Below are 25399 nucleotides of genomic sequence, written 5' to 3'. Positions count from 1 at the left end.
ACTACTAGTAATCTCTTGCAATCTTGCATAATGAGCTAGTAATTGGGCACCATAAGTATATCATAAGTATATTTTTTATACATAATAATAGAAATTAAAACTGAATTCATTTTAAGAATAGAATCAATATTTTCAAATATTAAGAAAGCTGAGCCATTCAACAAGTAATTGAATTGGCCATAACTTCTATTCCATCTAGTATACAGCAACAGGAAAATAAAGGCTTGCTGTCACACCCATGTAATTGAAAGTCATGTTTACACTCATGTCATAGTGTAACTTTTTCACCCAAAAGTTGACCCTCAGTCTCAAACGCATCATAAAAGCATTCCTTTAAATTGAACATATTTACATACATGAATATACAATTCAAGAGACATTCTGGTGGAGTCTCCAGATAGGTTTCTAATTTACAATGAAGAATTTGATTTGCCGTTTAATTCCATCACATGAAATCATACTCGGAGACGTGAATACTGATAACGGCAATGGATCGATAAATTAGCGCCATCGCTCGGTTGTATGTACTCATTTCTAGTTTTATTTCCGTTTCGTATGGACCTTCAACTGCTTTTACAAGATACAGTGTTCCTGAAACAGAAAAAAAATTATTGATTGGTTGATATCTTAAGCTCTGTCTACACTATCAAACTTCATATGACAAAAAAAGTGTGATGTGCCCAAATATGGTAGTGATATGACATCATCATATCCATATATGGGCACATCACATTTTTTGTTCACATAAAGTTTGATTTAAAGGAATAACAGTAGTGTTAGCTGTTGCCTTCCAATCCAAGGTTCAATCCTGACCTAGTGCCATGTTTTTTAAGTATTAGTGGTAGCTTGGTGTTTAACATGCTTGCCTTACAAGGTCCAGGGTTCAATCCTGAACCATGGTTGTAACTCATGACTCAAATGAGACTTATTATGAGAGTTTATAAGCATGAGATGTAGTTTATCTATCCTGTAATTGGCGAGCTACTTGCTGTTGGATGTGTAATTTAAAACTAATCTTATATACTACACTGATTTTGACTATATTGATTTATAAAGTGCTTTTCCAAAAAAAGACCAAAGTGTTGTACATTAATTAAAGCAGTATACAAAGACAAATAGAAGAACTAAATTATTCCTTAGGGAAAAGAACATTTTTTAACATTTTTTTTGTTTAACTTTGCTACAACTAACCTATGGTTCCGGCTTTAATAACAGCAAAATATCTTTGATCATTGCCAGAAACAATTTGATAAAACACAGAACTTGTACTGGACAGCGACGTAGGCTGCATACTGATAAGGCGAATTTGGTTTCCAGGTCGTAGCGCTGGGATCGACGGCAATGCCAGGTAGTTGTACGAAATGACAGATGTTTTATTCAAGAGGCACGACACGTCACCTTGAGGGCAGGCTGCAAGATTACGCATACATCTTTGAACATCTCCATATCCAGCGCTACATGTAAAAAGACAATTATGAAATAGTATTAGTAAAAATATTAATTTTGTACACAATACAATATGTTGTTTATGCTGGCATCAACAACATTTTAATTTTAAATAAAAACAAATTTTAATTAAAAAGCTTGCAACATACTTGTTATACATAAGATAAAATCTTTTGCCAATAGGACAAATTCATTGTACAATACAGCAAGGACAATAAGGAGAACTTACTCTAACTGTACTTACTTACTATAACTGCAATGTATTTATTCTAACTGTACTATACTTACTGTAACTGGTAATGACAGTGAAAGTAGTGACAATGGTGAATGGTGAAAGTGATGATGATAATAATGATGCATGTGTAAATACTGTTAAACAAAAACTGACAAAATTAACATAAAACAAACAGGCTGTGAAAGTACCATTTATTCAAATTCTCAGGTACACTTAAACATAAATGATATCTTAGCTACAACAATGATAATTATAAAGCTTTTTAAACTTTAAGCTAAATATACAACCTGGTCCTGATATTTCTGAATGTACATTTTGTTAAACTTCATTCCCATATTTCAAGTTTTCATATGGTCTTAATGTGCTTATCTATTCAGAGTGGCTGCCTTGCCTCTCCAAGCAGCAAACCTAGGCCTAAGTCCTTTCTTGGGGTCTAGGGACATATACTCGATCTAGTGCTTTATTGCCGGTAAATGCACAGCTTAAAATGTAGAAAAGTTTCATAAATTTTGGTAAGCAAGCTAGAAAATTAAACGTATATTTATTTTCTATATAATATGTAATAAATATTTACATAATATCATTATGTTTTTACAGCTAATATTACCACAATTTTTTTTATCATTATTTAATTAACCCTGTTAATAAGTATATTCTGAAACATAAAGGAATATTTTAGCAATATTTCTTCCTCGTAATGTTCCCATAAAATACATGTTTAATTCCAACTCCAACTCGATTTCTCTCGGACCACGAATTGACGTAATCATATTCAGCGTGCCGACGTTGTACAACGACCGTAATTGGAACTCATTTCTTTCATTGCCTTTCGTAAGAGTGAATTCGTACGTGTAACCGGATTGCGGGGTCGCTGTCAAACGGTACACCATGGCCGGTACTTGAGGCAGGGAATACCATGAGATGTAGGTGTGAGTGATGGATGTTGGTTGCCTGATGCATTCTGGGTCATTAATACCACAAATCTGCCGGATACATTTACTAAGAAAAATCAAATGTGTATGAAAGTTAATTCAGGGCAAATTCGTAAAATTGTTACAAAAAAAATTAATAATAATGTAATATTTACTTTAAAATAGTAATAAATTAATATTTACTAATATTTGTATTATTATTATTACAGTTCTTCGAACCTGCTGTTAAAACATGCAAGTGATCTATAGACTAAGGGTAGGAATGATAGGTTGAAGAAAATCAAACTTGAGCCTGAAGGAATTATATTATTATTAGGAAATACAGTATTACTAAAGGAACTGAAGGAGGAATTACAGCTATAAAAGCTCTGCCTACACTATCAAACTTTATGTAATGTGCCCAAATATGGACATGATGATGTCATATCACTTACCATATTTGGGCATATGACTACCATATTTTGATTTATTATTAGTTTGATAGTGTAGACACAGCTATTAATACTCGTTAAATAAAACAACTCTTACCTTTGTGTGTAAGCTTGCTGGGATTAGATGCTGCAGTTTTGTTATTTCTCTGCCAATGACTACTACTTATATGAAGCGACCTTTTGTTAATGTTGAAATCTATCATGCAAGCCATGTTATTCAAAACACATTTGTACTGAATCCTTTGCAGTGTTCACACCAAAATGATATGCGTGTACAGATTAGTTTAAACTACAGTAAAACCCGTATAAGGGGGATACCTTAGGGACCCAACAAAGTGTAACCTTATAGAGGTGTCCTTGCATAACAGGCTGGCCATAGAGGTAACACATATATTAACCACCAGTGATTTTGCAGGAAAAGGGTCCCCAGAATAAGGGTAGGGGTTTTACCTCAGTAGGGAGTGTCCTCTGAATAGGGGTAGGGGTGTCCCTTGAATAAGGGTAGGGGCTGTCCCTTAAATAGGGGTAGGGGTGTCCCTTGAATAGGGGTAGGGGTGTCGCTTGAATAGAGGTAGGGGTGTCCCTTGAATAGGGGTAGGGGTGTCGCTTGAATAGAGGTAGGGGTGTCCCTTGAATAGGGGTAGGGGTGTCCCTTGAATAGAGGTAAGGGTGTCACTTGAATAGGGGTAGGGGTGTCCCCTGAATAGGTGTAGGGGATGTTCCCTAAATAGGGGTAGGGGATGTTCCCTGAATAGGGGTAATGGTATCCCCATAATACGAGTAGGGATGTCCCCTGAATAGGCATGTCCCAAATGAGGGGTAGGGATGTCCCCTGAATAGGCGTGTCCCAAATGAGGGGTAGGGATGTCCCCTGAATAGGCGTGTCCCAAATGAGGGGTAGGGATGTTCCCTGAATAGGCGTGTCCCAAATGAGGGGTAGGGATGTCCCCTGAATAGGCGTGTCCCAAATGAGGGGTAGGGATGTCCCCTGAATAGGCGTGTCCCAAATGAGGGGTAGGGATGTCCCCTGAATAGGCGTGTCCCAAATGAGGGGTAGGGATGTCCCCTGAATAGGCGTGTCCCAAATGAGGGGTAGGGATGTCCCCTGAATAGGCGTGTCCCAAATGAGGGGTAGGGATGTCCCCTGAATAGGCGTGTCCCAAATGAGGGGTTCTACTGCATTAGATAATTTAGCTATATTGTTACTGTTGGATGGGATATGTAGCAATTATTTTGTGTTTTTGTTTTTAAGTTAATAAAGTATTATCACAGTAAAAACCACACCAAACATGCTTTGAAAATTAAGACAGTCTGCAGGCAAGCAAATTAATAACTATTGAAAGGTATAAAACAATTAAAGATGTCACTCAACAAAATGAACAAAAATCAGCTTATTAAATTCATTTTGAAAAAAATAGCAAAATCGCCTAGCAAAAGAACACCAGCGTTTGTATGGTGTGCCCCCTGATGTGTGTAAGCTTCTGAATTTGCAAGGCAAATCAGTTTTCAAGTACCAACACAATTCCTCATTAATAAAGCAATTGATGTAAATACATAGTTTTCAGTTTGAAGTAGTGACATGTTTGTTTCAAGACAAGGTTTAAAGCTTTCTTTACACTATCAAACTTTATGTGATATGCCCATATATGAACATCATTACCATATTTGGGTACATCACACTTTTGTCAAGTGTAGACAGAGCTTAAGGTGAATGAAGGGAAGGAGGCGGAGAAGAAAACTTATCACATTTTAATTAACAGCCTCTGAAAGTAGCATTAGTTTTTTGATTACTTTGAGCCAAGCACACATCATGCAAAACTTACCTATTATCTTTAGTGAAATAATTTGGACACTGTACATAATTACACTTGAAACTTCCGCCAATGTTGAAGCATGTGTGCTCAGACCCACAATTGTCAAGACCAAGATCACACTCATTTTGATCTTAAAAAAAAACAATTAATTAGTCAAAAATTAAGTTGTGGTATTTGGCTAGCTTGACAAATCCAGTTTCTTAAAAGTAGAAACATTTATAGCCTGTAACATTAACCAAACAATATTTAATATTTTACCTAACAATTTAAAAATCTCACCTTTACAAGTTCTACGGTCAGATTGTAAAGTATAACCAGGAGGGCAGCGACATTCATATGATCCAAGTGTATTGTAACAAATACCACCACACAGGCGCCCTCTACCAGCAAATAAACTACATTCGTCATTATCCACACAACTTCCATCCTCTCTTGTCCTATATCCCCGCTCACAATAACATCTATACGATCCGTACGTGTTCATACATCGCTGTTGACATGGTGATGAGATAACACACTCATCCAAATCTTGCGGAAGCAAAATAAATTTTTAAAATGTTATAAAACCCAAAACAGATTCAAGATTTTGTCAAACATAAAAATGTTATTGGAGTTACTTGACAGAGTTTATTTAAAAAATCTAAATAAATGTGCACCACTGTTCAATTCTTTACATGATTTTTTCAATATTTACCAAAGCAGCGTTCATAAAACGGAGCAAGTGTGAATACACCTTGTAGGCTAGAAATTGTCTGTGTCTGATAGGAAGCAGAGGTTATTTAGAACATAGAGATGTGTGAAAGGGGCTTACCTTTACAAGTCCTGCCATCGCTGTTAAGTTCGAAACCCTCATTACATGAACACTGAAAACTACCAGGCGTGTTTGTACATTTATGTTGACATACACGACGCTGGCACTCGTCAACATCTACAACAAAATATAATAAATTAAATATTCCATCAAATATATAAAACGTGGATTATATGAGTTTAGTTGACTCTTATGAAAGATCCTAGACTATGCCCATACCTTCACATCTTCCTGTTAGTCTGTTGGCGTTGTATCCTAGAGGACATTGACATGTAAAGCTTCCTTGTCTGTTCACACACGTCTGTCCAACCAAACAGTTGTGACTATTCTCTGAACACTCATCCACATCTGAAAACAAACAGTTTAAGGCTCTGTTTACACTATCAAACTTTATGTGACAAAAAAAATTTGGTAAATGTGATGTGCCCATATATGTACATGACTACCATATTTAGTCATATCACCACCATATTTGGGCACATTACACTTTTTTTGTAAAATTAGTTTTATAGTGTAGAAAAGCTGAATTCAAACATTAAAACATAACACACTGGTATCTTTGTAGGATTTGAACCTGTAGCTTGGTGGTTTAGATGCTAAGCCACCAATCCCAGGCTCCTGGGTTAAAAAACAACTCTACTTCCAAAGACTTGTAATAAAACTTTGTTTGTGTAGGGCATCTTGTATGTTTGTGATTGTGTAAGAGGGAGGATACTTTATTAGGCCACTATCTGACTTTGCCAGGAGAAAATAAATATTGATTGTCTTACCAATACATGCTTGTTGTACTTCATCATATTTATATCCTGTAGGGCACCTTCTCCTACATTGGTATCCTCCTATTGTATTCTGACAAATAGTGTTGGATCTACACGCATTCACTTCCTCTTCACATTCATTAATATCTACAAATAGATGATAAAACGTTATTGGTACAATAACTGTCTTAAGCTCTGTCTACACTATCAAACTAGTTTGACAAAAAGAGTGTGATGTGTCCAAATATGGTAGTGATATGACATCATCATGTCCATATATGGGCAAATCACATTAGTCACATAAAGTTTGATAGTGTAGACAGAGATTTAGACTTGCCCCAAGTCTCTTGTCTTTTTTATGTCAGTCCACCAGTCAGCGATTTTTGTCTACGAGCTCAAGTAGTATACATATGAAACGCCATATGTGCCAAATTAGTGAGGGATCATGTTATATGTGGAGCTGTTGAGAAACAAGTATTGTGATTATTACCAATTGTACACTGGTTGCTTCCATCAACTTTAAATCCTCGTCGACAATTCTCGCACCTGAATCGCCCTCTGTAGTTTATACATCTTTCTTTCTGATTACATGTATGTACACCGAGGGCGCATTCATCAATATCTACCACATAAAGAAAATAATATTTAATAATGATATCATCCAAATAAATAAATTCGCACAAATGTATTTTTAAGTCTCAATTCACATGCAGCCTGTTAAAATGATCCAATAATGTGTAAATTCAATTATATTAAATGTATCTTGCTGACTCTGGCTTTATTAGTAATCCTCTTGCATGGAAACTACATATTGTATTGTTGTCAGCAATGCATGTGTTTATTCAATATAAACACTAGTTGTACTTTTTTGCTGTGTTGTATAAATTAGTTACTTCGATATTATATTAAGTTCTACTTTATATTAAACAACTATATTATCAATTTTTATTTTCAAAATCTGATGCAAAACTAAGGAAAGGAGGAGGGTAAAAAAGTAAAGTTAGGTTTTACATCTATTGTTACAGGATTATTAGGATTAAGGATGGAAAAGAAAGACCAAGCGTAATAAAGGATTATCTTTTAATTAATCCTAATTAATAATTATATTAGTATTAAGTTAATCTAACCATCACAACTTTGCGTAACAGCATTCATTGTATAACCCGTGCCGCATGGCGTGATACGAGTACACTTATAACTGCCGGGACTATTTTCACAGCGAGATCCAGGAGAACAGGCACTGGGATTTTGTACGCACTCATTAATATCTGAGGAAAGAGAACTATATTATTCGGGTAGGTATACATGCATGTACAGTGAGTAATTATGAATACTAAGAATTAGTTGAGCGCCATCTTCTGTTGGAAAAAAAAGTTTTGTTAGTCTTCAAGATACAGAACAACAAAGTTAAAACTAGCTGATAATGATTTATTGTTATCTTGTCATTGCTAATTAGCGGAAATCTTAAAAGTTAATGAAGTATGAAGCTAGCAGAATTGGACTGTTGTCTACTGATTAAAAACTAATTAGTGTGAGAAAAATCAAATTGATTGGAAGTCAGCATGGGTAGTCAATGATGTTATACTTTTAATAATTCTAGCTTTCATTAAACTAAAAAAATTGTACTATGGTAAATATTACTGCATTATAATGACATGAACGATTACAGTGTACTATCTATTGTCAAATGTTTGGAAAAATAAAATAATAAATGTTTTCATGCAAGAATTATTGATGACATTAAATGAACAACGTGAAGCTAAGATAATAATAAAAAAAAAATAAAAATTGGATGAAATGTTAAGGAGAAACATACAGAAACAATATACAGCATCAATGTATGTATAAGTGTATACTGTTGACGAATAGACCTACACTTAATGTAGGCAGAAATACAGTAATTGAAAGATACTTTAAAAGCTGCCACAAAAGTAATTCTTAGGTTCATTATGAATCTAAAGCTTACAAGCTCATTACACCACTTTGGGGCAGATCCATGTAGGGGATAGTGCTTGGGACAAGACTCTATTTTGACAGCTACAAAGAATATGAACTACTTTATGATATCTATTTTTGATAGACTAACACTATTGCTATGTTTAAAATTCCTGGATTCGATCCCTGACACCCAATAATTTTTTTAATCGATGTGTTACTGATCTATCTATTTCTATTTACCAATTGTCACTTTAATCAAATTAGTTTTGTTAGGAAAGAGAGAGGGGAGGGGGGGAGGGCAGATATTAAGTTTGAAATGCATAGTTAGAAATGTTTCTATACTACAGCTACTGCAATTCTAAATGAAGGGATGGGGAGCGTCTACCAGGCTATAGAGGCTATATCTTGATACCTCTGCAAGTTCCTTTGTAAACCTCATAGCCCTCGCTACACTGCTTAGTAGGGACTTTACGGTCAACACATTGGTAGCTACCCACTCGGTTTACGCATTGTTTGAGGGCACAAATTGTTGGATACAACAAGCATTCGTTTATATCTGAAAAATGAACGGTGTATTCTTTTAAATTGTTTGTAGACTGAAAACTTCCCAAAAAGAAACTTAAAATTCAATATATAATAAAAATGTTAACTTTACATGTAAACTCTAACCCACTTGGTGATTAGGTAATAAATGGTGTAGATGAGAAAATCTTTGAGAATGAGAAGAATCAAGACTTGAACCAAGAATCTTCTGACATCCTACCAGTAAACCACTGCTGGGGCTTTCATGGTATGGTGCAAATTTGATTGGATAGAATATTTATGTTATGTAAAAATGACAAAAGCTGGTGGAGAAGTCTTTCGTTGTATACATAAAGCTCTGTCTGCATATATTAAACTAGTTTGACAAAAAGAGTTTGATGTGCCCAAATATAGTAGTGATATGCCCAAATATGGTAGTTATATGACATCATCGTGCACATATATGGGCACATCACATTTTTTTGTCACAGAACTTTGCTAATGTAGACAGAGCTTAAGATCTGCATTAGTAATACTTCTACATCACATGGCTCTTTGTTATTTTTCTTCTGGATATGGATTTGTGAAGTTGAATGGAATTAAATGGAATTGAATAGAATTAAATGGAATTGAATGGAATTTAATTTATTGAATTACCTGTGCATTGTTGTGCGAGGTCACTATATTCGTATCCTGATTCACATCTAATAGCTCTCTGACATGTATATGCTCCAACTTCATTGATACAAGTCTCACCAGCTTGACATGGATTCCCTACACGGCATTCATCCACATCTACAACAAACAAAAATAAGTATTATTATCAAAGTCAAAACTGTAAAGCAAGCATATCAACTGTTTCATTGTAATTGTGTCCCCTGAATTAATAGGGTTGTCCAGTGAGTGAGTGGCCGAGCGGTTAAGACAGTGGAACCGTAATTCCGTAGCCATAACATCGGCAGGGGTTCGAGGCTCACTCACTCCATGGTTCTGGTGGTAGAACGAGTCTTCTCGGATAAGGACTATAAACCGTAGGTCCAGTGTACACATCTAGCTCGTGTGCACTTTAAAGAACCTAGTACATCTTTTGAGACGAGTAGGGGGTTACTCCGGTGTATTAGTACATCACAGCCACTGATCACCAACTGGGCCCTCTGGGAGACCAGTCTTTGACTGAAGAGGTTACCCAGTATAAATATAAATTTCAATTTCAATTCAATTCAAAAATGAGGATAAGGATATAATTCTAAAATACATAAGCACTAAATTAAAGCTCTGTCTACACTATCAAACTGTAAGTGACAAAAAACGTGATGTGTCCATATATGGACATGATGATGTCATATCACTACCGTATTTGGGCACATCACACATTTTTTGTCAAACTAGTTTGATAGTGTAGACAGAGCTTTATAAGCTTACCATTACAAGATCTTGAATCAGTATGAAGTTCATAGCCTGAGTCACAAGAACAGATGATTTCCTCTCCAGTATCAGTACACTGATGCTCACATGGTGATGATATCGTACACCTATCACCCCCAGCTACAGAAACAAGATAAAACAACAAATTATATTATATATAATAAAAATGTGATGTGCTCATATATGGACATGATGATGTCATATCACTACCATATTTAAGCATATCACTACAATATTTGGGCACATCACACTTTTTTTGTCAAACTAGTTTGATAGTGTAGACAGAGCTTAAGAAAAATCATTAATTGAACAATATTTGATTTTAATTTTTTTTAAAGCCTGACTAGATCCTAATTAATATTTGTTGAATAGACCATTCAATCTTTCAACTCATGAAAATTAAATTTCCCCATATTTAACTAAAAAACACTTATTATCAGTGTACGACATATACCATGTACATATACTATTGTTAGAGGGTCATAATTGAAAGAGATATAACATGTGACTTAAAATAACAGACTTTAATTACTGGTTAATATGAACAAAGAAATGTAGAAAGGAAAGATTTGTCTGACCTTTACACCTCAAGGCTAAGGACAAGATAATACACCAACAGAGTTCAAGTTAAATTGTCAGAACAAGGCCAAATTAATTTTATCCCCTTTACTTTATTAAATCGCTATTACAAATTATCTTTATAATGCATTTACATCCATTGTTGAATCTGGGGATAGCTTTGTTTAACAGCCTACTTTTTTTTTTTACATTTTCTGGTACAGGTTTTTAAAAAGATTTTTCATATGTGTACTGTATGTTAAAGTTATCTAGGTATTGCGTGAGCAGACAAACGACCATCATTTGAGACGTTAAACTAACCAAACACCCTTGTTTAACAATCAATGACTTCCTAATACTCGGGCGGGCCAATTTACAGAAGCCAAAACATCCTTGTTCACTTTCTGTAATATGATTCTTCCTTTTTATGTTTTAAAATATTATTAACACATGGCATCTTTCTGTTAAATGTTTTTCTTTTAAATGATCTATGAAATGAATGAAAAATTAAGAACAAAATAAGAATAAGGTTGAGTTTGTTTTCCACTATGTGATTCTGTTTGCATGATTTTTTAGCTTTAAATGGTTGCATAGTTTTTGCAACGATAGACAGACTTTAGCCCCCCAACAATTTAACATGAGTCATGTCTTTTTTAAATAAAATAATGACTATATTTTATTTGATATCATTTATGAACTATTTAGCCCCCACTAATTTATAATGCTGGATATGAATGTACACAAACCAATACATCGTTTGATTCATATATACATATACATTTACATGATATATTTTGAATGGAACGTTCTGTTACCTGGGATGCAAGTGATTCCGTCAGATTGTAGGATATATCCAGGATTACATTCACAATAGTAGGAGTTTGGCGTATCAACGCAGCGATGCTGACACACTCCTGGAGTGTTACACTCATTCACTCCTAAAAATAAAACAATAAAGATAAAGCTAGAAATATAGTTTAGGGTATGGTAGGTTCAATCAAATCTGTGCATTTGAAGATCCCAAAGGAAAGGGTTCTAAGTGAAATAAGTTGAGTAGCCTTGCTTGAAATGTGATGTGTAAAAAGGTTGATAAAATTGAGCCCTGCCCATGTCGAATGATGTTGTGTATTCCACAAAATGTATAATTTGTTATGTGACTTTTACAATGTAGTTGATATGCTCTGCAAGGATTTTTATGCATGATTGTCAATCGTCCCACAATGCAATTGACATAAAAAGTTTGATAAAATTGAGCCCTGTCCATGTAGAATGATTTTATGCATCCCCAAAATGTATAATTTTTTATATAGATTTTACAATATTGTTTATGTGCCAAGATGTGCAAGGTTTCTCGTGCGTGTTTGTCAACCATCCCACAATGTAATGCTTAATGTTGATTCAAAGATTGCGTAATAAGAGAATGAATCCAACAACTTACCATTATCAACTGTGGTAGTAGTAGGGCTTGGAACGTTACCAGGCCTTCCAGAACTATCAAGGCAGCAAGTTAAGAAGGAGCTTTTACAAAGTGTGCCTAAGTCTGGTATTTCAGCATTGCAGTCCATTCCTTGTTCTCCTGCATTTGAACCCAGACGACAACACTTGCAGCATTCCTATGAAATTCATAAACAAATTAATATTAAGGAAAGCGTAATAATATAGATAATAATCTATAACTTATAGGATTATTAGGACCCTATGAAAGTGGGACTGTAGACCCATAATACATCAAATTGGGTAATAGAAGCATGAAATTTGATATGCTAGCTCATATCAGAAATTCGCAAATTTTAAGATTTGAGGCCACTTAACCTTTGACCGCAAGTAATGCCCAATAACTCAGAACTTATTCTTTATTTATGATTATTTTACAGAGTTTTAATAAAGTAAATCATAAAGTATAAATATTATCATTTTGTTTGTGGTATATTTCTTGCTAGCTGTGTACAGCGTATCGCCATAGAAACCATGTGATTGACAGTTCACACACCGGTTAAATGACACATGTCGTTGTCACCTGCTTTTGTAAAATTAAATTATAAAAATAGTTGTACAGTGCCACCTGGAACATGTGTATTCATTCAGGTGTGGAGTTAAGATAGAAAGATATCTCTTCTTTTTTGTTTGTGTACGAACTAAAACTTAAGCTCTGTTTACACCATCAAACTTTACTGTATGTAACAAAATATGGTAGTGATAAGACATCATCATGTCCATATAGGGGAATATCACATTTTTTTATCACATAAAGTTTGATAGTGTAGACAAGAGAATTAATCTTCACTGAAAAAGTTCCTAGAACACTACGCTGAAATTAATAATAAATCAATTATCTCCAAATTGAAAATTTAGAAATAAAATTATTATTATCATTATACTGGAATGAACATATTGACAAGACCTCCCGAGAAAGCTATTCAGTATCATGTTTATGCTTGCTTCAAATTTTGACATCAAATTTTTAATATTTTATATCCATTCTATTTTAAAAACTAACTATTTTAATACTCTTTGGCATGGTAATGAAAACACAGGTTAAATTTGAGTGTGCTGTGATTGGTTGTATTCCAGCAGAGACCTACAGCATGTACAAACAGACAAAGTGAGTAATATACAGTGGTACATTCCAGGTGACATGTCACCTACGGCTAGACTGACAGTGATCGACGCCAATTGGTTGGCCAACATGGCTGCCACAACTGAAGATGAGCACATCAAAGACAACAAAAGATGATCCCAGTGACAGCTGATCTCGACCACCAACGTTAAAACGTACGATAGACAGCAAATTCACGGGCATGAAACGTCCTACAGCTACAAAATATTGTCGTTAAACATGATTGTAATAGATGAAAATAAATAACACAAGTATGCAATACCTAGCAATGTTAAACATTACATTCATTACTCATACTCCTATCTAAGAGTAAGAAAACTTAATTTTCATGCTGATATTAAGTAATTACTTATAGAGTAGTAAATAATAGTAAGCAATTAATTTGTTTGGACAGTAAATGAATAAAATAATTGTATCTAAAAACTCTAATGAACGTACGACCTCTCGCTTGACTTGAACCTATGAACTCTCTCTGGATTTGAACCTATGACCTCTCGCTGGATTTGAACCTATGACCTCTCACTAGATTTGAACCTGTGACCCCTGGCTTACAATGCATTCTTACTGAAACAAACACATTATTAATGTGTAACTGGCAGTAATCTGTGAACGTCAGTATCTTCCCTAAAGCATATTCAAAATACAAACATTATTATAGGAATTTGATGATGTTTGTGTAACCATTCCTTGCATAGACACTGTAAGACCTCCACCAATACTTTAAAATTAGGTATACAGTACTCTCAAATTGCCCCTAATTGTGGATAATTGGTGAGGCGGCTAAACATTTTGAAATTTGAATTATCAATAAGTTCCTAGAAGCTAAGCAGGGGAATATAATTTCTTAGAACATTTACAGTAGGAGATGATTAAGTTATTGTAAAATCAGTTTCTCTGTCTACAGAGAAAATTACATTGTCTTGTACAACCATACAGAAATGAGAATTCAAGTTTAGGAAAGAGTTGAACTTGCATAGACTTTTGGATTCAGAAAATAATTTCAAAAATTAAAGTGTTTTTAAAATGTTGGGAAGGGGAAGAAAATATAAACATTACTATAGCTCTGTACTACACTATCAAAAAAAATCAATCAAAAAGTGCGATGTGCCCAAATATGGTAGTGATATGGGCACCTCAAATTTTTTTTCACATAAAGTTTGATAGTATAGACAGAGGGAGCTTTAGCAAAACAAATTTTGTTTAAAAGCCTCTTGAGAAAGAAATTAGAAGATTACCAACTTTAAGATATTACAAGTAGAGTATAAAATGTATTGATAACATTTGACACAAATTGGTATAGAAAACTTGGCAAAAGATTGACTTTTGAAAATCTGGGATGGGGAATAAGGATGCTGAATAGATTATAACAAATCATTTAATCTTATCAAGAAAGTGCCTAGGACTTTGCTAAAATCCTCTGCTAATGCTTTTATAAAGATCACTTTCACATCAAACTGGAACATATATAGTGTTAAACTTAATCTCAAAAGGGTGAAATGTTGCACCAAGCTCTGCTAAAGTTTCACTTTAATCTAACAACATATGATTCAACATTTTCTTTGATTAGCCTTGGAGATGGCAAGAGCAGACACCTTGAGACGTGGCTGCTAGCGACTGATATGAGAAGGTATCAATAGATCTTGTCACTATGAGTCAAGTTGTATACGATTCAGAGGATACCGAGCATTTACATTCTGACCTTTTTGTAAAGTTTAAATAGTACAACAAGATTTCACATAAGTTTATAGTTTATAATAAAATTTGCGAATACATTTGAAACACTAACTGTACGCCAATTAAGTGATTGCTAAGCGGGTTGATAAGATGTTTTTCGAGGTCAAAGATCAATTGTGAATGTGGCTATAATGACCAAACATTAAAGGATATAAAAAAAGGTTTTTATTTTTTATTTATTCAGGCCTACAGTATTTCCAAAAGATTTCAAATAGAAAAAAATTATGGTTCTCCTATAAATATATTCTCTCATAGGTCAGGTCATCATTGTGGGGTTTGGGCTAATTAGGGTTGTGCAGCGAAGCAGTGGGTCTCTCAACAGGCATCAGACAAACCAATCTTATTCTCTAAAAATTATAAGTAAAAATCATAACCAGAATTGAACCCACACCTTTGAATCGGTAGGCAAGCACCATAACCAGCAAACCACTTACCTCATCCTGAATGTTGAAACAAGACGCTGATAGCATTCCACCATACACACACCGCTTAATTGTGTTATAGTCTCTTATTCCACGATCACAATAGGCAATTTCTATTGATCTCTTACAACACGAGCTAAAAATATTTTCACAGTCTATGCGATCTGATTCTGGGATTCCAAACACGCTTTCGTACGATTCACAATGTAAATTTGTTGTTCCAAATTCTTTCCCGAGTGTACAACATCGGCTCATTATACTCTGAATAGCACCTGAAAATGAAGCAATTTTAATTAGTAAAAGGCTGGTATACTGTATGAAAGTTATCTATCCCAAAATGGGACACCCTTGTGCAGGCTTTAAGTTCACTATTCACATTTAGGCTAAGGGAAACACTTACCCCTAAAATTAAAAAAAATCTCCTATCTAAAATGAATACAATTTAAGGGAAATACTTATTGAGTTAAGTAAAATACTTAATATTTAAGGGAAATATCTCACTTAAGTGTGATTAGTAAATACAGACACTGGTTTTCAAGAAATTCTGGTACAGTATTCTGAGTGTTAATAATTATTTTGTGACTACTTGGAGGATTTTTCAGAGAGTACTATATGCGCTATTGGGAGAGTTAACCTATTTACACATTATAACAATGTTTAAACAGTGACCTCAAATTAACAAATTACAGGTCACTGTCCTCTGTCTTTATAGAATTAAGTTTTTTGAGAAAAAAAACTCCAGGTATAACAAAATCAAGAGAAACAATTTCCCTTGTGTATTGCTTAAAATTAGTTAATTATTCAAATGACATGCGTTTCAATAATCTGTTTTATGTTTTACTAAATTTAGGGCAAGAACTTTGTGTCAAAACTGTGAGAACATTTGTTCCCAAGCACGAGTGTTGTATATTTATATATATATTTATTTTTTTTATCTTTGTTAATTTTGTGTTTTTATAGTTTATTTTGTATTTACTGTTTGTATTGTTTGAGGGTCCCTAATGATCAACTGATGCTGGATGGACCACCCTCATAAAATATTGTTGAAATAAATTTAAATAAAATAAATTTAAAATAAATTTAAACTTAGCAAATTATTCATGCCAAACCTTCTATTAAAATTCTGTTTTATGTTTTAGTAAATTTGTTGGTGATACAACATTTGTGTTAAAACGCTGACAAAGTAAGTTCCCGTGATGGTAGTGTAAAATTAGTAAATTACTCACTTTAACCAATTTTACAGTTTTATCGATGACTACTTAAAAATGAAAAAAACTTATTTTAGATAAATATCAGGTTGCATTTGTATTCATATAAATTTAAACTTAATTAAACATATCCTGAAGTTCATCCTGGGCAATTTATAGGACTAATAATTTTATACCACAGGACGATTTTGGTTATTTTTGTTCATCTCAAATCAGCTAAAATAAATTGAAAGTGTGATTATGCGAGTCCTACTAAAGAACAGCATCTCTTTTTAATCTCAATTTCAGTATTGTAAAAATATGTCTTTTGAAAATCATTTCTCTCAGATAAATCGTTAGCATATCTACATCTACAATTTCAACAAAATTAAATCCTAAATCTAAAGACTATTATTAGAAAGAAAAAACACAATCTCATCATGAATCTAGTATTTTCCAAAATTAAATTTATCAAAATACAAAATCTAATGTTTTAGCTCTCAACAGTATTATATATATATTCCCAACTGGTTGTTGCAACAAATGTTCAAAATTGAATGTTAAATCCAAAATAAATGCCCCAGTGTTACTGAGGTTTAAATTGAATTTAACAAATAGATTCATATAAATTCTCCTCACAAAGCAATACCATTTCTTAACCACATACAGTAATCATAATGTGATCAGATCTTAATATACCATATGTTAAACATGTGTGAGTAGTCTACATATGGTAGCAAAATGTGTTCCAGACAATATCAAGTATAATACTAAATTCCATATTGCTAACTCATATTCAATACAGGGATAGAAAAGGCTTGGGGCGAGTGCCAACAAGTTAAAGGGTGTAAGGTTTTTAAACAGCTAAGATCCCGGCTTAGATCATCATCACTATCTAAAGCTATATCTACTAAACTATTAAACTTTACGTGAAATAAAAATGTGATGTTATATCGCTACTATATTTGGGCATATCACTACCATATATGGGCACATCAAACGGGATCTAAGGTGTTTAAAAAGATGCTAACAGGAGTCCAGTGACTGCATTAATCCCAATAAAAATTGTATTTCAATGTCTTCTCAATAAAAAAAAAAATTAATATTAATGTGATAGAAAAAAATGTCTCATTAAAGGTTTAATTGGGAGTTGACATAGAAAGCTTTCCGAAAATGTATTTACCAATTTGGCAAAAACCTGGACGTTGCCAAAAACTAATCTGAAATACTTAACAGGTACCACAGAATAATACAAGATTATAATTTAATAATGTGTATGTTTACATTCAATTGGCTAGATCCTGTTTTCAAGTGGTATGTTATATTAATGTTAAGTACACAAGCCTTATGAGACTAAACATTAAGATACTTTGCGGTCTGCAACAACATGCTCCTTAGATTATCTCTGATACTGTACTTTAACCCAACACATGTATTGCAAGCCATTTAAGCCAGTTAAGGTGGTTCAGATTTATTTAAATGAAAGACAATTATTATTTGATAGAAGACGGATGGTTAATATGTAGAACAAGACATATTAATAGGGAGCTCTCAAGTTTTCGAAGACCTAGAACTTACGCATTGATGAGTCTTTGCTTAGAAACCACTAAAACTGTGTAAAGGAATAGTGAAAAGCTCTGTCTACACTATCAAACTAGTTTGAAAAATGTGTGATGTGCTCAAATATGGTAGTGATATTCCCAAATATGTCATCATCATGTCCATATATGGGCACATCACATTTTTTTTTTCACATAAAGTTTGATAGTGTAGACAGAGCTTAAGAGAGAAAATTCCATCTTCACTGCACGGGCAGAATGATTTTTAACATGACTTAACTTAAGAAACAAAATTGATAAATATTGTTGCCATTTCTAGGATTAGTAAAAGTAAGGGTGGGGATGAAATGGTTCTCAGACATATCTTTCAAGAGAAATATTAGAATGTCATCCTTGGCTTTATCTTTTGGAGTCAAGATTTAATCAAACTTTGATTCATTGACAACACTTGAAAAAACATAATTTAATTATAAAAAAATATAAAACAAATGTTTTTTTAAAAGAACACGGAAAGGTCAACGTTTGAAATGCAATTATTTGAGAAAGAGTAACAAACAAATGGTACGATAACCCTGGCAAAATGATCAAATGTCTTCATCCATCACTTAGTATTGAAACTCTAGTTCACACAACACCTCCAGTCATTTTGTTGTTATCTGACAATCAACATATTCCGAGATCAAATGAATTTAAGAACGTGCTTTGACGGAAGGACATTGGTGTCAAAGTGCGAACGTAACAAGTAGATGGCGAGTAGAATTATTTATACACCTGACATTCGTAAAAAAAAAAAATGTTGCATGGAGATAAAACAAATCTAATTTTATAAAACTTGCAACATTTTTTGTGAGAACTGAGAAGATATTGACATTGAAGGTCAAAGGTAGGATGACCCGATAACATGTTCTTAAAAAGTATCTTAAGAGAGGAAGAGGAAGAATGGCCTTCCTGTATTGGCCATATCATATCTGAATTACTATTATAGTAGAACCAGTATAAAGGTGATACTTCTAGGACCCAACAAAGTATCCTTATAAGGGTGTTGTGTTGCCTAGAGGGATGTTCCCTATATGGGTTAGCCGTAGTGTTAAAACATTGTTCACTTGACAAGTAAAGTGTTCCCTTAATAGTGGTGTCCCAAAGGAGTGTTCTACCAAAGAACTTATAACACAAGAATCTCCTGTTCGTCCGAAGCGCGTAACAATTTCGAAAGGCATTGTGGGATAGAATAGAGCTATGGGTGGCGCCATTGTAAGCCATGGAGTAGGGCGCCCGCATCAAATTAGAAAGTCAAAATCATAGAGGGGATCTGCTAATGCTCTAGGGGGGATAGAGTAATTGACTGAGGAGTAGGGTGCCCGCATCAAATTAGAAAGTCAAAATCATAGAGGGGATCTGCTAATGCTCTAGGGGGGTAGAGTAATTGACTTCCTAGTTTGGAGGGGGCGCTGCTCCATGCTGTGAAATGGCATCGCCCAGTTTGACCTTTTAACCCTGTACTTCCGATACTGTGTTTTGAATGCAAATTGAAGAACAGGAGATTCTTGTGTTATAAGTTCTTTGGTTCTACTATATACAGTAACATGTTGTATGACAATAATTTGTGAAATTCTGTATCAAATTTGTATTTGAATTATTTTAATCTCTTAATTTGACCAGTTTAAGATACTGAACAAATAATAATGCTCTTCTGAACATGTATATGGTAGAACCCATATGTCTCATAGAATAATCATCACCGACACTAATTCAAATTTTAACCACAATTCGAATGATTTACATGAAGAAAACAACAGTATTAAAACTTAATCCAATTGCTTTGTGGTTTTGGAACATTTGGTTTGCAGATTGCAACCTTGGCTGGATGGTAGCCAGGGCACGGTATGATGTCCTCTCAGAAGCAAGCGAGTCAACACGTCAACATATCACCCGCCATAAGCGAAACAAGATAACGAGTGCAAATCATCTGAGGCTGTATATATAACCTTAAATGTTATTGAACTTAAATGTTTACAACAATATCAGTTTTGGCGCACCATGTCAAAATTTAAAACTGTTAAAACATTGCCTCAGAGAAAACTTCTTCCCAGTGAACTTAATAAATAAACCAACAATTCTATCTAGGAAAGTAAGTTACTAAACGTAAAGCTCTGCCTACACTATCAAACTTACAAACATGTGCCCATATATGGATATTTTATTTATCTATTTAATCAATTTTCTGCCATACACAATACAAAGAAGACAAAACAAGGCAAGGAAAGACCAAACAGGTGCTAAACACCTATGCTACTTGGTCAACACAGAACACGACAGCACAGAAACGGAAAAAAAAAATTATGTTACATGATGAGGTCATATCGCTACCATATTTGGGTATATCACTACTATATTTGGGTATATCACTACCATATTTGGGTATATCATTACTATATTTGGGTACATCACACTTTTTTTTGTCAAACTAGTTTGATAGCGTAGACAGAGCTTAAGGCTAAGTACAGATACAAAGTTTATTAAAATAATCAGCTTTGGCAATCTCGTCAAAATATCACAGACAATACATTTGCCCAGGGGTAACCCCCGAAAAAAAATCTGTTGCCACCGGATACTTTAATGTTCATGAAAACGATACGTACTTAAGGCATTCCTGGCTGTTAAGTTGCAATACAGGGGTAACCTTTGACCCCTTCTACACCAGCAACAGAGATTTGGAAGATTTAATTTGGTAAATGTGACATGTGCACCCCTAAAGGGGTTAATAGGGTGACATCTTTCTCAAATACATTATTGAAAAAACATGGCTGAGGCAGATTTGTGTTTATATCACATTATCATTACATTTTAATATAAATCATATTAAATTGTGTTCATAATGATTTTTTGATGACTTGCAGAACATTGACACCATTTTTTCAAAAAGTTTAAACTACCAGGTTTCAAGGTGTAAAATGTAATGGAAATATGTAGTCAACTCTACATATGGGCGGTTTAGAATTAATGTTCTGTGCCTGATTTGTTTATATATATAAAAGTATCTCTTCTGAGATCCCGCCTCGTGAATAAAAATACTGTAAGATGAGGGCGTATCAATTTGATCTCTGGTGCGCGTGCGTACAACTGAGGACTAGTGCTGTTCCGCCGTACCACGCCGAGAATGTTAAAGAGTCGCTATCCAATCGAGTTCGAACAATACCATGAAAGCCCCAGTGGTCTAATGGTTAGGACATCTGCATATCAAGCAGGCGGTCCGAGTTCGAGTCTCGGTTGGGGCGACTTTTTCTCATTCTCACAGATTTCCTCATCTTTATCGTTTCAAATTAATTAATTAAATTTCAGTATATCACCGGGCGGTTTAGAATTAATGTTCTGTGCCTGATTTGTTTATATATATATATATATATATATATATATATAAGTGAGTGGAAAAAACAAATAAACAAAACGAAACGAAACTCTCCCAATACCGATCTTTCAGAAAACCGGAAACTCTCCAAATTAATTTTTTCTATCATAAAATTTGGATACCAGATTTGTCCGATATTTAAAATTAACATGGATGAATAAACTAATTGTAATTGTTGTAATTTTTAACAACCTACTATTATGCTTAAGAGGTTATGCAATAGCAGGATATTTATGCTTTGTTTAAAACATTTATTGTAGGGTCAGGAAGTGGGAATAGGAAATACATGCCGCTTTCTGTCTACTACAATACACTACAGACTATTAAACTAGGGAAGCATATTTCACAGAATAGTACCAAGAATTGCCACTGCAGTCATATGCTATTAATTAATGACTATAATTTGCAAAACTAAAGCTCTGTCTACACTATCAAACTAGTTCGATATGACCAAATACGGTAGTGATATGCTCAATGGTAGTGATATGACATCATCATGTCCATATATGGGTACATCACATTTTTTTGTCACACCAAGTTTGATAGTGTAGACAAGGCTTAATACGGTGAATAACACCAGCAAATCATTGACGAATTAGTTCAAACGACGTTGATAATAATGATAGGGTGTTTGCGTGTTCTCATGTGCGTGTGGGAAATGTGTTTTTGTAAGATTTTTTTTAAATAATGTATTTTATCGTAATGACAGAGAATAAAGTACTGATCTTGTGATGATGTTAATTTAAACCATTTCTACCAATTAGTATTAAAGTACTGTACTAACTACATTAGTACTAATACTACACTGTAGGTCTGTTATGAATGCTGATTGGTCAAAAGCAATGCAAAACTGTAACTTGATCATTTCTAAGCTACAGATCAATAAGATTAACAATTTAAAAACTTGAAACAAATTTAATTACTTTCAAAATGTTTAGCTCTAACTGTTATATCATGGAGGAATCGTTTTCTCTGGTTTTGTTATTTATGATAATTGGTTCAATTAAAAGAAAAATTCTTTCTTTCCAAATGTAAATTAAGCCCACAAATCAACAATAAAAATCCAAAAAATTTTTGCCAAAAGAATTCTATATCATAATTATTTTTTTTATGACAAAATCATTTTACCTTTTATGCATTTAAATACTGTACTTTAAAATGTCATGCAATTAATAAAAAAAAAAGTTTTAAATTTTAATTTTCACAATATTGACCTGGGGTTAGTGGATATAGTAGTAAACTACAAGCCTGAACTAAGCTAAAACAATTAAGCATGCGGTCCTGACTAACTAGCTCACTTACTCATTTCTTTACCTTCTCCATAATTCAAAAAAAGTCCAAAAACCACAAAAAGTACTCCAAATCGTTGCATTATGTATCAAATATCGTGTCCAATTGTGGATAAAAAATGTGATAAAATCACAGAATGAGTATTACTGTGAGAGCAGTCCTTCTTACTCTTACAACCCCTAATCCTTGACTGTGAATCATAAGTTTATAACTTCTGCTATCATCTGTCAATCACACGCTTGAGCGATTCCACTGGGCAGATTAAGAGAAGTCACTTGCTGAGTTCCCAATGTCAAAAACTTGCACCGAATGATCAACTCCCGGGAAACGAGCCCCAACTACGTCAGATGCCTCAGATTACGAAACAGATATGCGACGTGGTGAAAAAACATACCAATTATACCACGCTTGTATAAGAAGATTGCTAATCTAACACATCGGACAATGACCTTACCTGTAATTATAATGGAATAATCCAAAGTATGACATCATCATGTACAGGGTATGTTAAAAAGACAGTGATGAAAACTATGATGATGATGAAGTTAATATGGAGAATGAATTTACCTGTAATTATAATGGACTGATCCAAAGTATGACATCATCTTGTACAGGGTAAGTTTTATAAGACAGTGTGGATGATGTTAACAAACTGTAATGGAAGCATGCTGGTTGAGAACTCAGGGGCCATTAACAACCTTTCAACATCGATATTTAAACTGCATCTTTCATCATTTGACAGTGAACTCATGGTCAGGGGAACAAACTCATCTTCAAATAATTCCTAGCAAGACATAAGAAAACATCAGCAAATATTTTAATGATAATTTTTAGTTTTAATCTAATTTAAGATGTCGCGGACGGCTGCCATTATGTTTTAGCTCGGCAATAAACAAAACAGCAAGGAATCACTTAAAGACTTTGCTTAACATCAAATTTGATTATACTTTGCGTTTTGATTTAAAAACAGACATATTAAATAAATAAAATACTTTATCTATTTGCCGGATATATCCTTTCTTTTATAATGTGGTGTGGTGATATTTTTTTCGTTGGCAAGCAGTCTCTTGGTCAATTTAACAATAAATTTAATTTATTTTAACATTTTATTCATTTAAAAATGTATTTCTTGGTATTCACATTCTTTGAAAATGAAAAACAATAACAGTGGCTTTATTATCATTACCACTTTTTTTCTTTGTTTATATGCTTGCTTACTTACCTAGAGTCCTGGGTCCAAATCCTATTTATGTTATGACCTAACACCACTGTAACTGCCACATCCCACTTGTTTACCAAGTGTAGGTTTAAGATGTATCCTGTATTGGCAATCCCAGCTGTTGGATGTGGCTGGAAAAAGTAAAACATATTTTTTTGTTTTTTCAGAATTGTTTAGCATAAAAACAATAATTCCATGAACACATCCGTCCCTTCTGTTCTACAACTTCCATTATTGGGATTGTTGTGGCTACAAATCTTAAAAATTAAAATTAATTTTAGGATAACCTTTATAGAAGTACCTCTTAAATTATATAAACATCCCAAACCACATCCAAGTATTTCAAAGAATATGTTAATGGTAATGGTTTTAAAGTGTTACAAAATGATACCTGGAAATTAGTTGAATTAGTCTACTAAGAAATTGACATATTGTGGGTGTAAAACTCAAAATAGACTACTTAAACACGGGAGATGAACAGCTATAAAATAAATTCCTCCATTAGTTTTATCAACCTCATTTCGAGTTTTTATGTATTTCCCTTTCATCATTTTATTGACCTATTTTTCTGATTTCTTTCTATTTCAACGATGATGAATAAAATATATTTGATTTGAATAACATTACCTCACGACCTATGACCTATGACCTATGAGGGCACTCAGAGCTGAATCCTGTTTGATTTGAATAACATTACCTCTTACCTATGAGGGCACTCAGAGCTGAATCCTATTTGATTTGAATAACATTACCTCTAGGCTCTTACCTATGAGGGCACTCAGAGCTGAATCCTGTGTTGAATCAGGGTTTTTCTTAGCAAATTTCATCTTCAACTTCTTTGTGAATTTAGAGCATCTAGGGTCTATTCTTTTTTCTTCTGAGCAGAAACATTAACCTGAGTGGAAAAAAAGACATTTTTCGTTTGAAATTATAGTTAACCAACATAACATTTGATAACACATAAAATAATGGAATATCCGTACCTTACGCATTGTAAACCACAGAATCAACTCAATCCGAGACGAAAGCGCCAAGCAATCTAAAACTCAACAAAATACAGTTGCATCATATCATAATAATCAACATTTAATAGAA

At 33.8% G+C, this 25399-nt stretch overlaps 1 protein-coding gene across 5 annotated transcripts; it reads right to left on the bottom strand.

Moving 5' to 3' along the window:
* Positions 1-280: 280 nt before the first annotated feature.
* Positions 281-23738, bottom strand: LOC140059545 (uncharacterized). 5 transcript variants are annotated; one of them, XM_072105487.1, is made up of 15 exons: positions 23653-23738; positions 15656-15915; positions 12309-12483; positions 11686-11808; positions 10310-10432; positions 9545-9682; positions 8778-8921; positions 6918-7049; positions 6440-6574; positions 5889-6017; positions 5670-5786; positions 5138-5386; positions 4868-4988; positions 1192-1454; positions 281-591 (listed from the first exon to the last, which is right to left on the bottom strand). In XM_072105487.1, exons 2-15 carry the CDS (start codon positions 15896-15898, stop codon positions 446-448), a joined length of 2238 nt encoding a protein of 745 aa, XP_071961588.1. In that variant the 5' UTR covers positions 15899-15915; positions 23653-23738; the 3' UTR covers positions 281-445. The 5 variants fall into 5 exon arrangements, with proteins under 5 accessions (XP_071961588.1, XP_071961584.1, XP_071961586.1 ...); XM_072105483.1 differs by lacking the exon at positions 23653-23738 and adding an exon at positions 23098-23488; XM_072105485.1 differs by lacking the exon at positions 23653-23738 and adding an exon at positions 23110-23487.
* Between the last annotated feature and the right edge of the window lie 1661 nt (positions 23739-25399).

This window comes from Antedon mediterranea, chromosome 9, assembly GCF_964355755.1.
Source record: "Antedon mediterranea chromosome 9, ecAntMedi1.1, whole genome shotgun sequence".
Classification (NCBI taxonomy): Eukaryota; Metazoa; Echinodermata; class Crinoidea; order Comatulida; family Antedonidae; genus Antedon; species Antedon mediterranea.
Note: the sequence above shows the minus strand (reverse complement) of the source record. Positions and strands in the feature narration are given on the sequence as shown.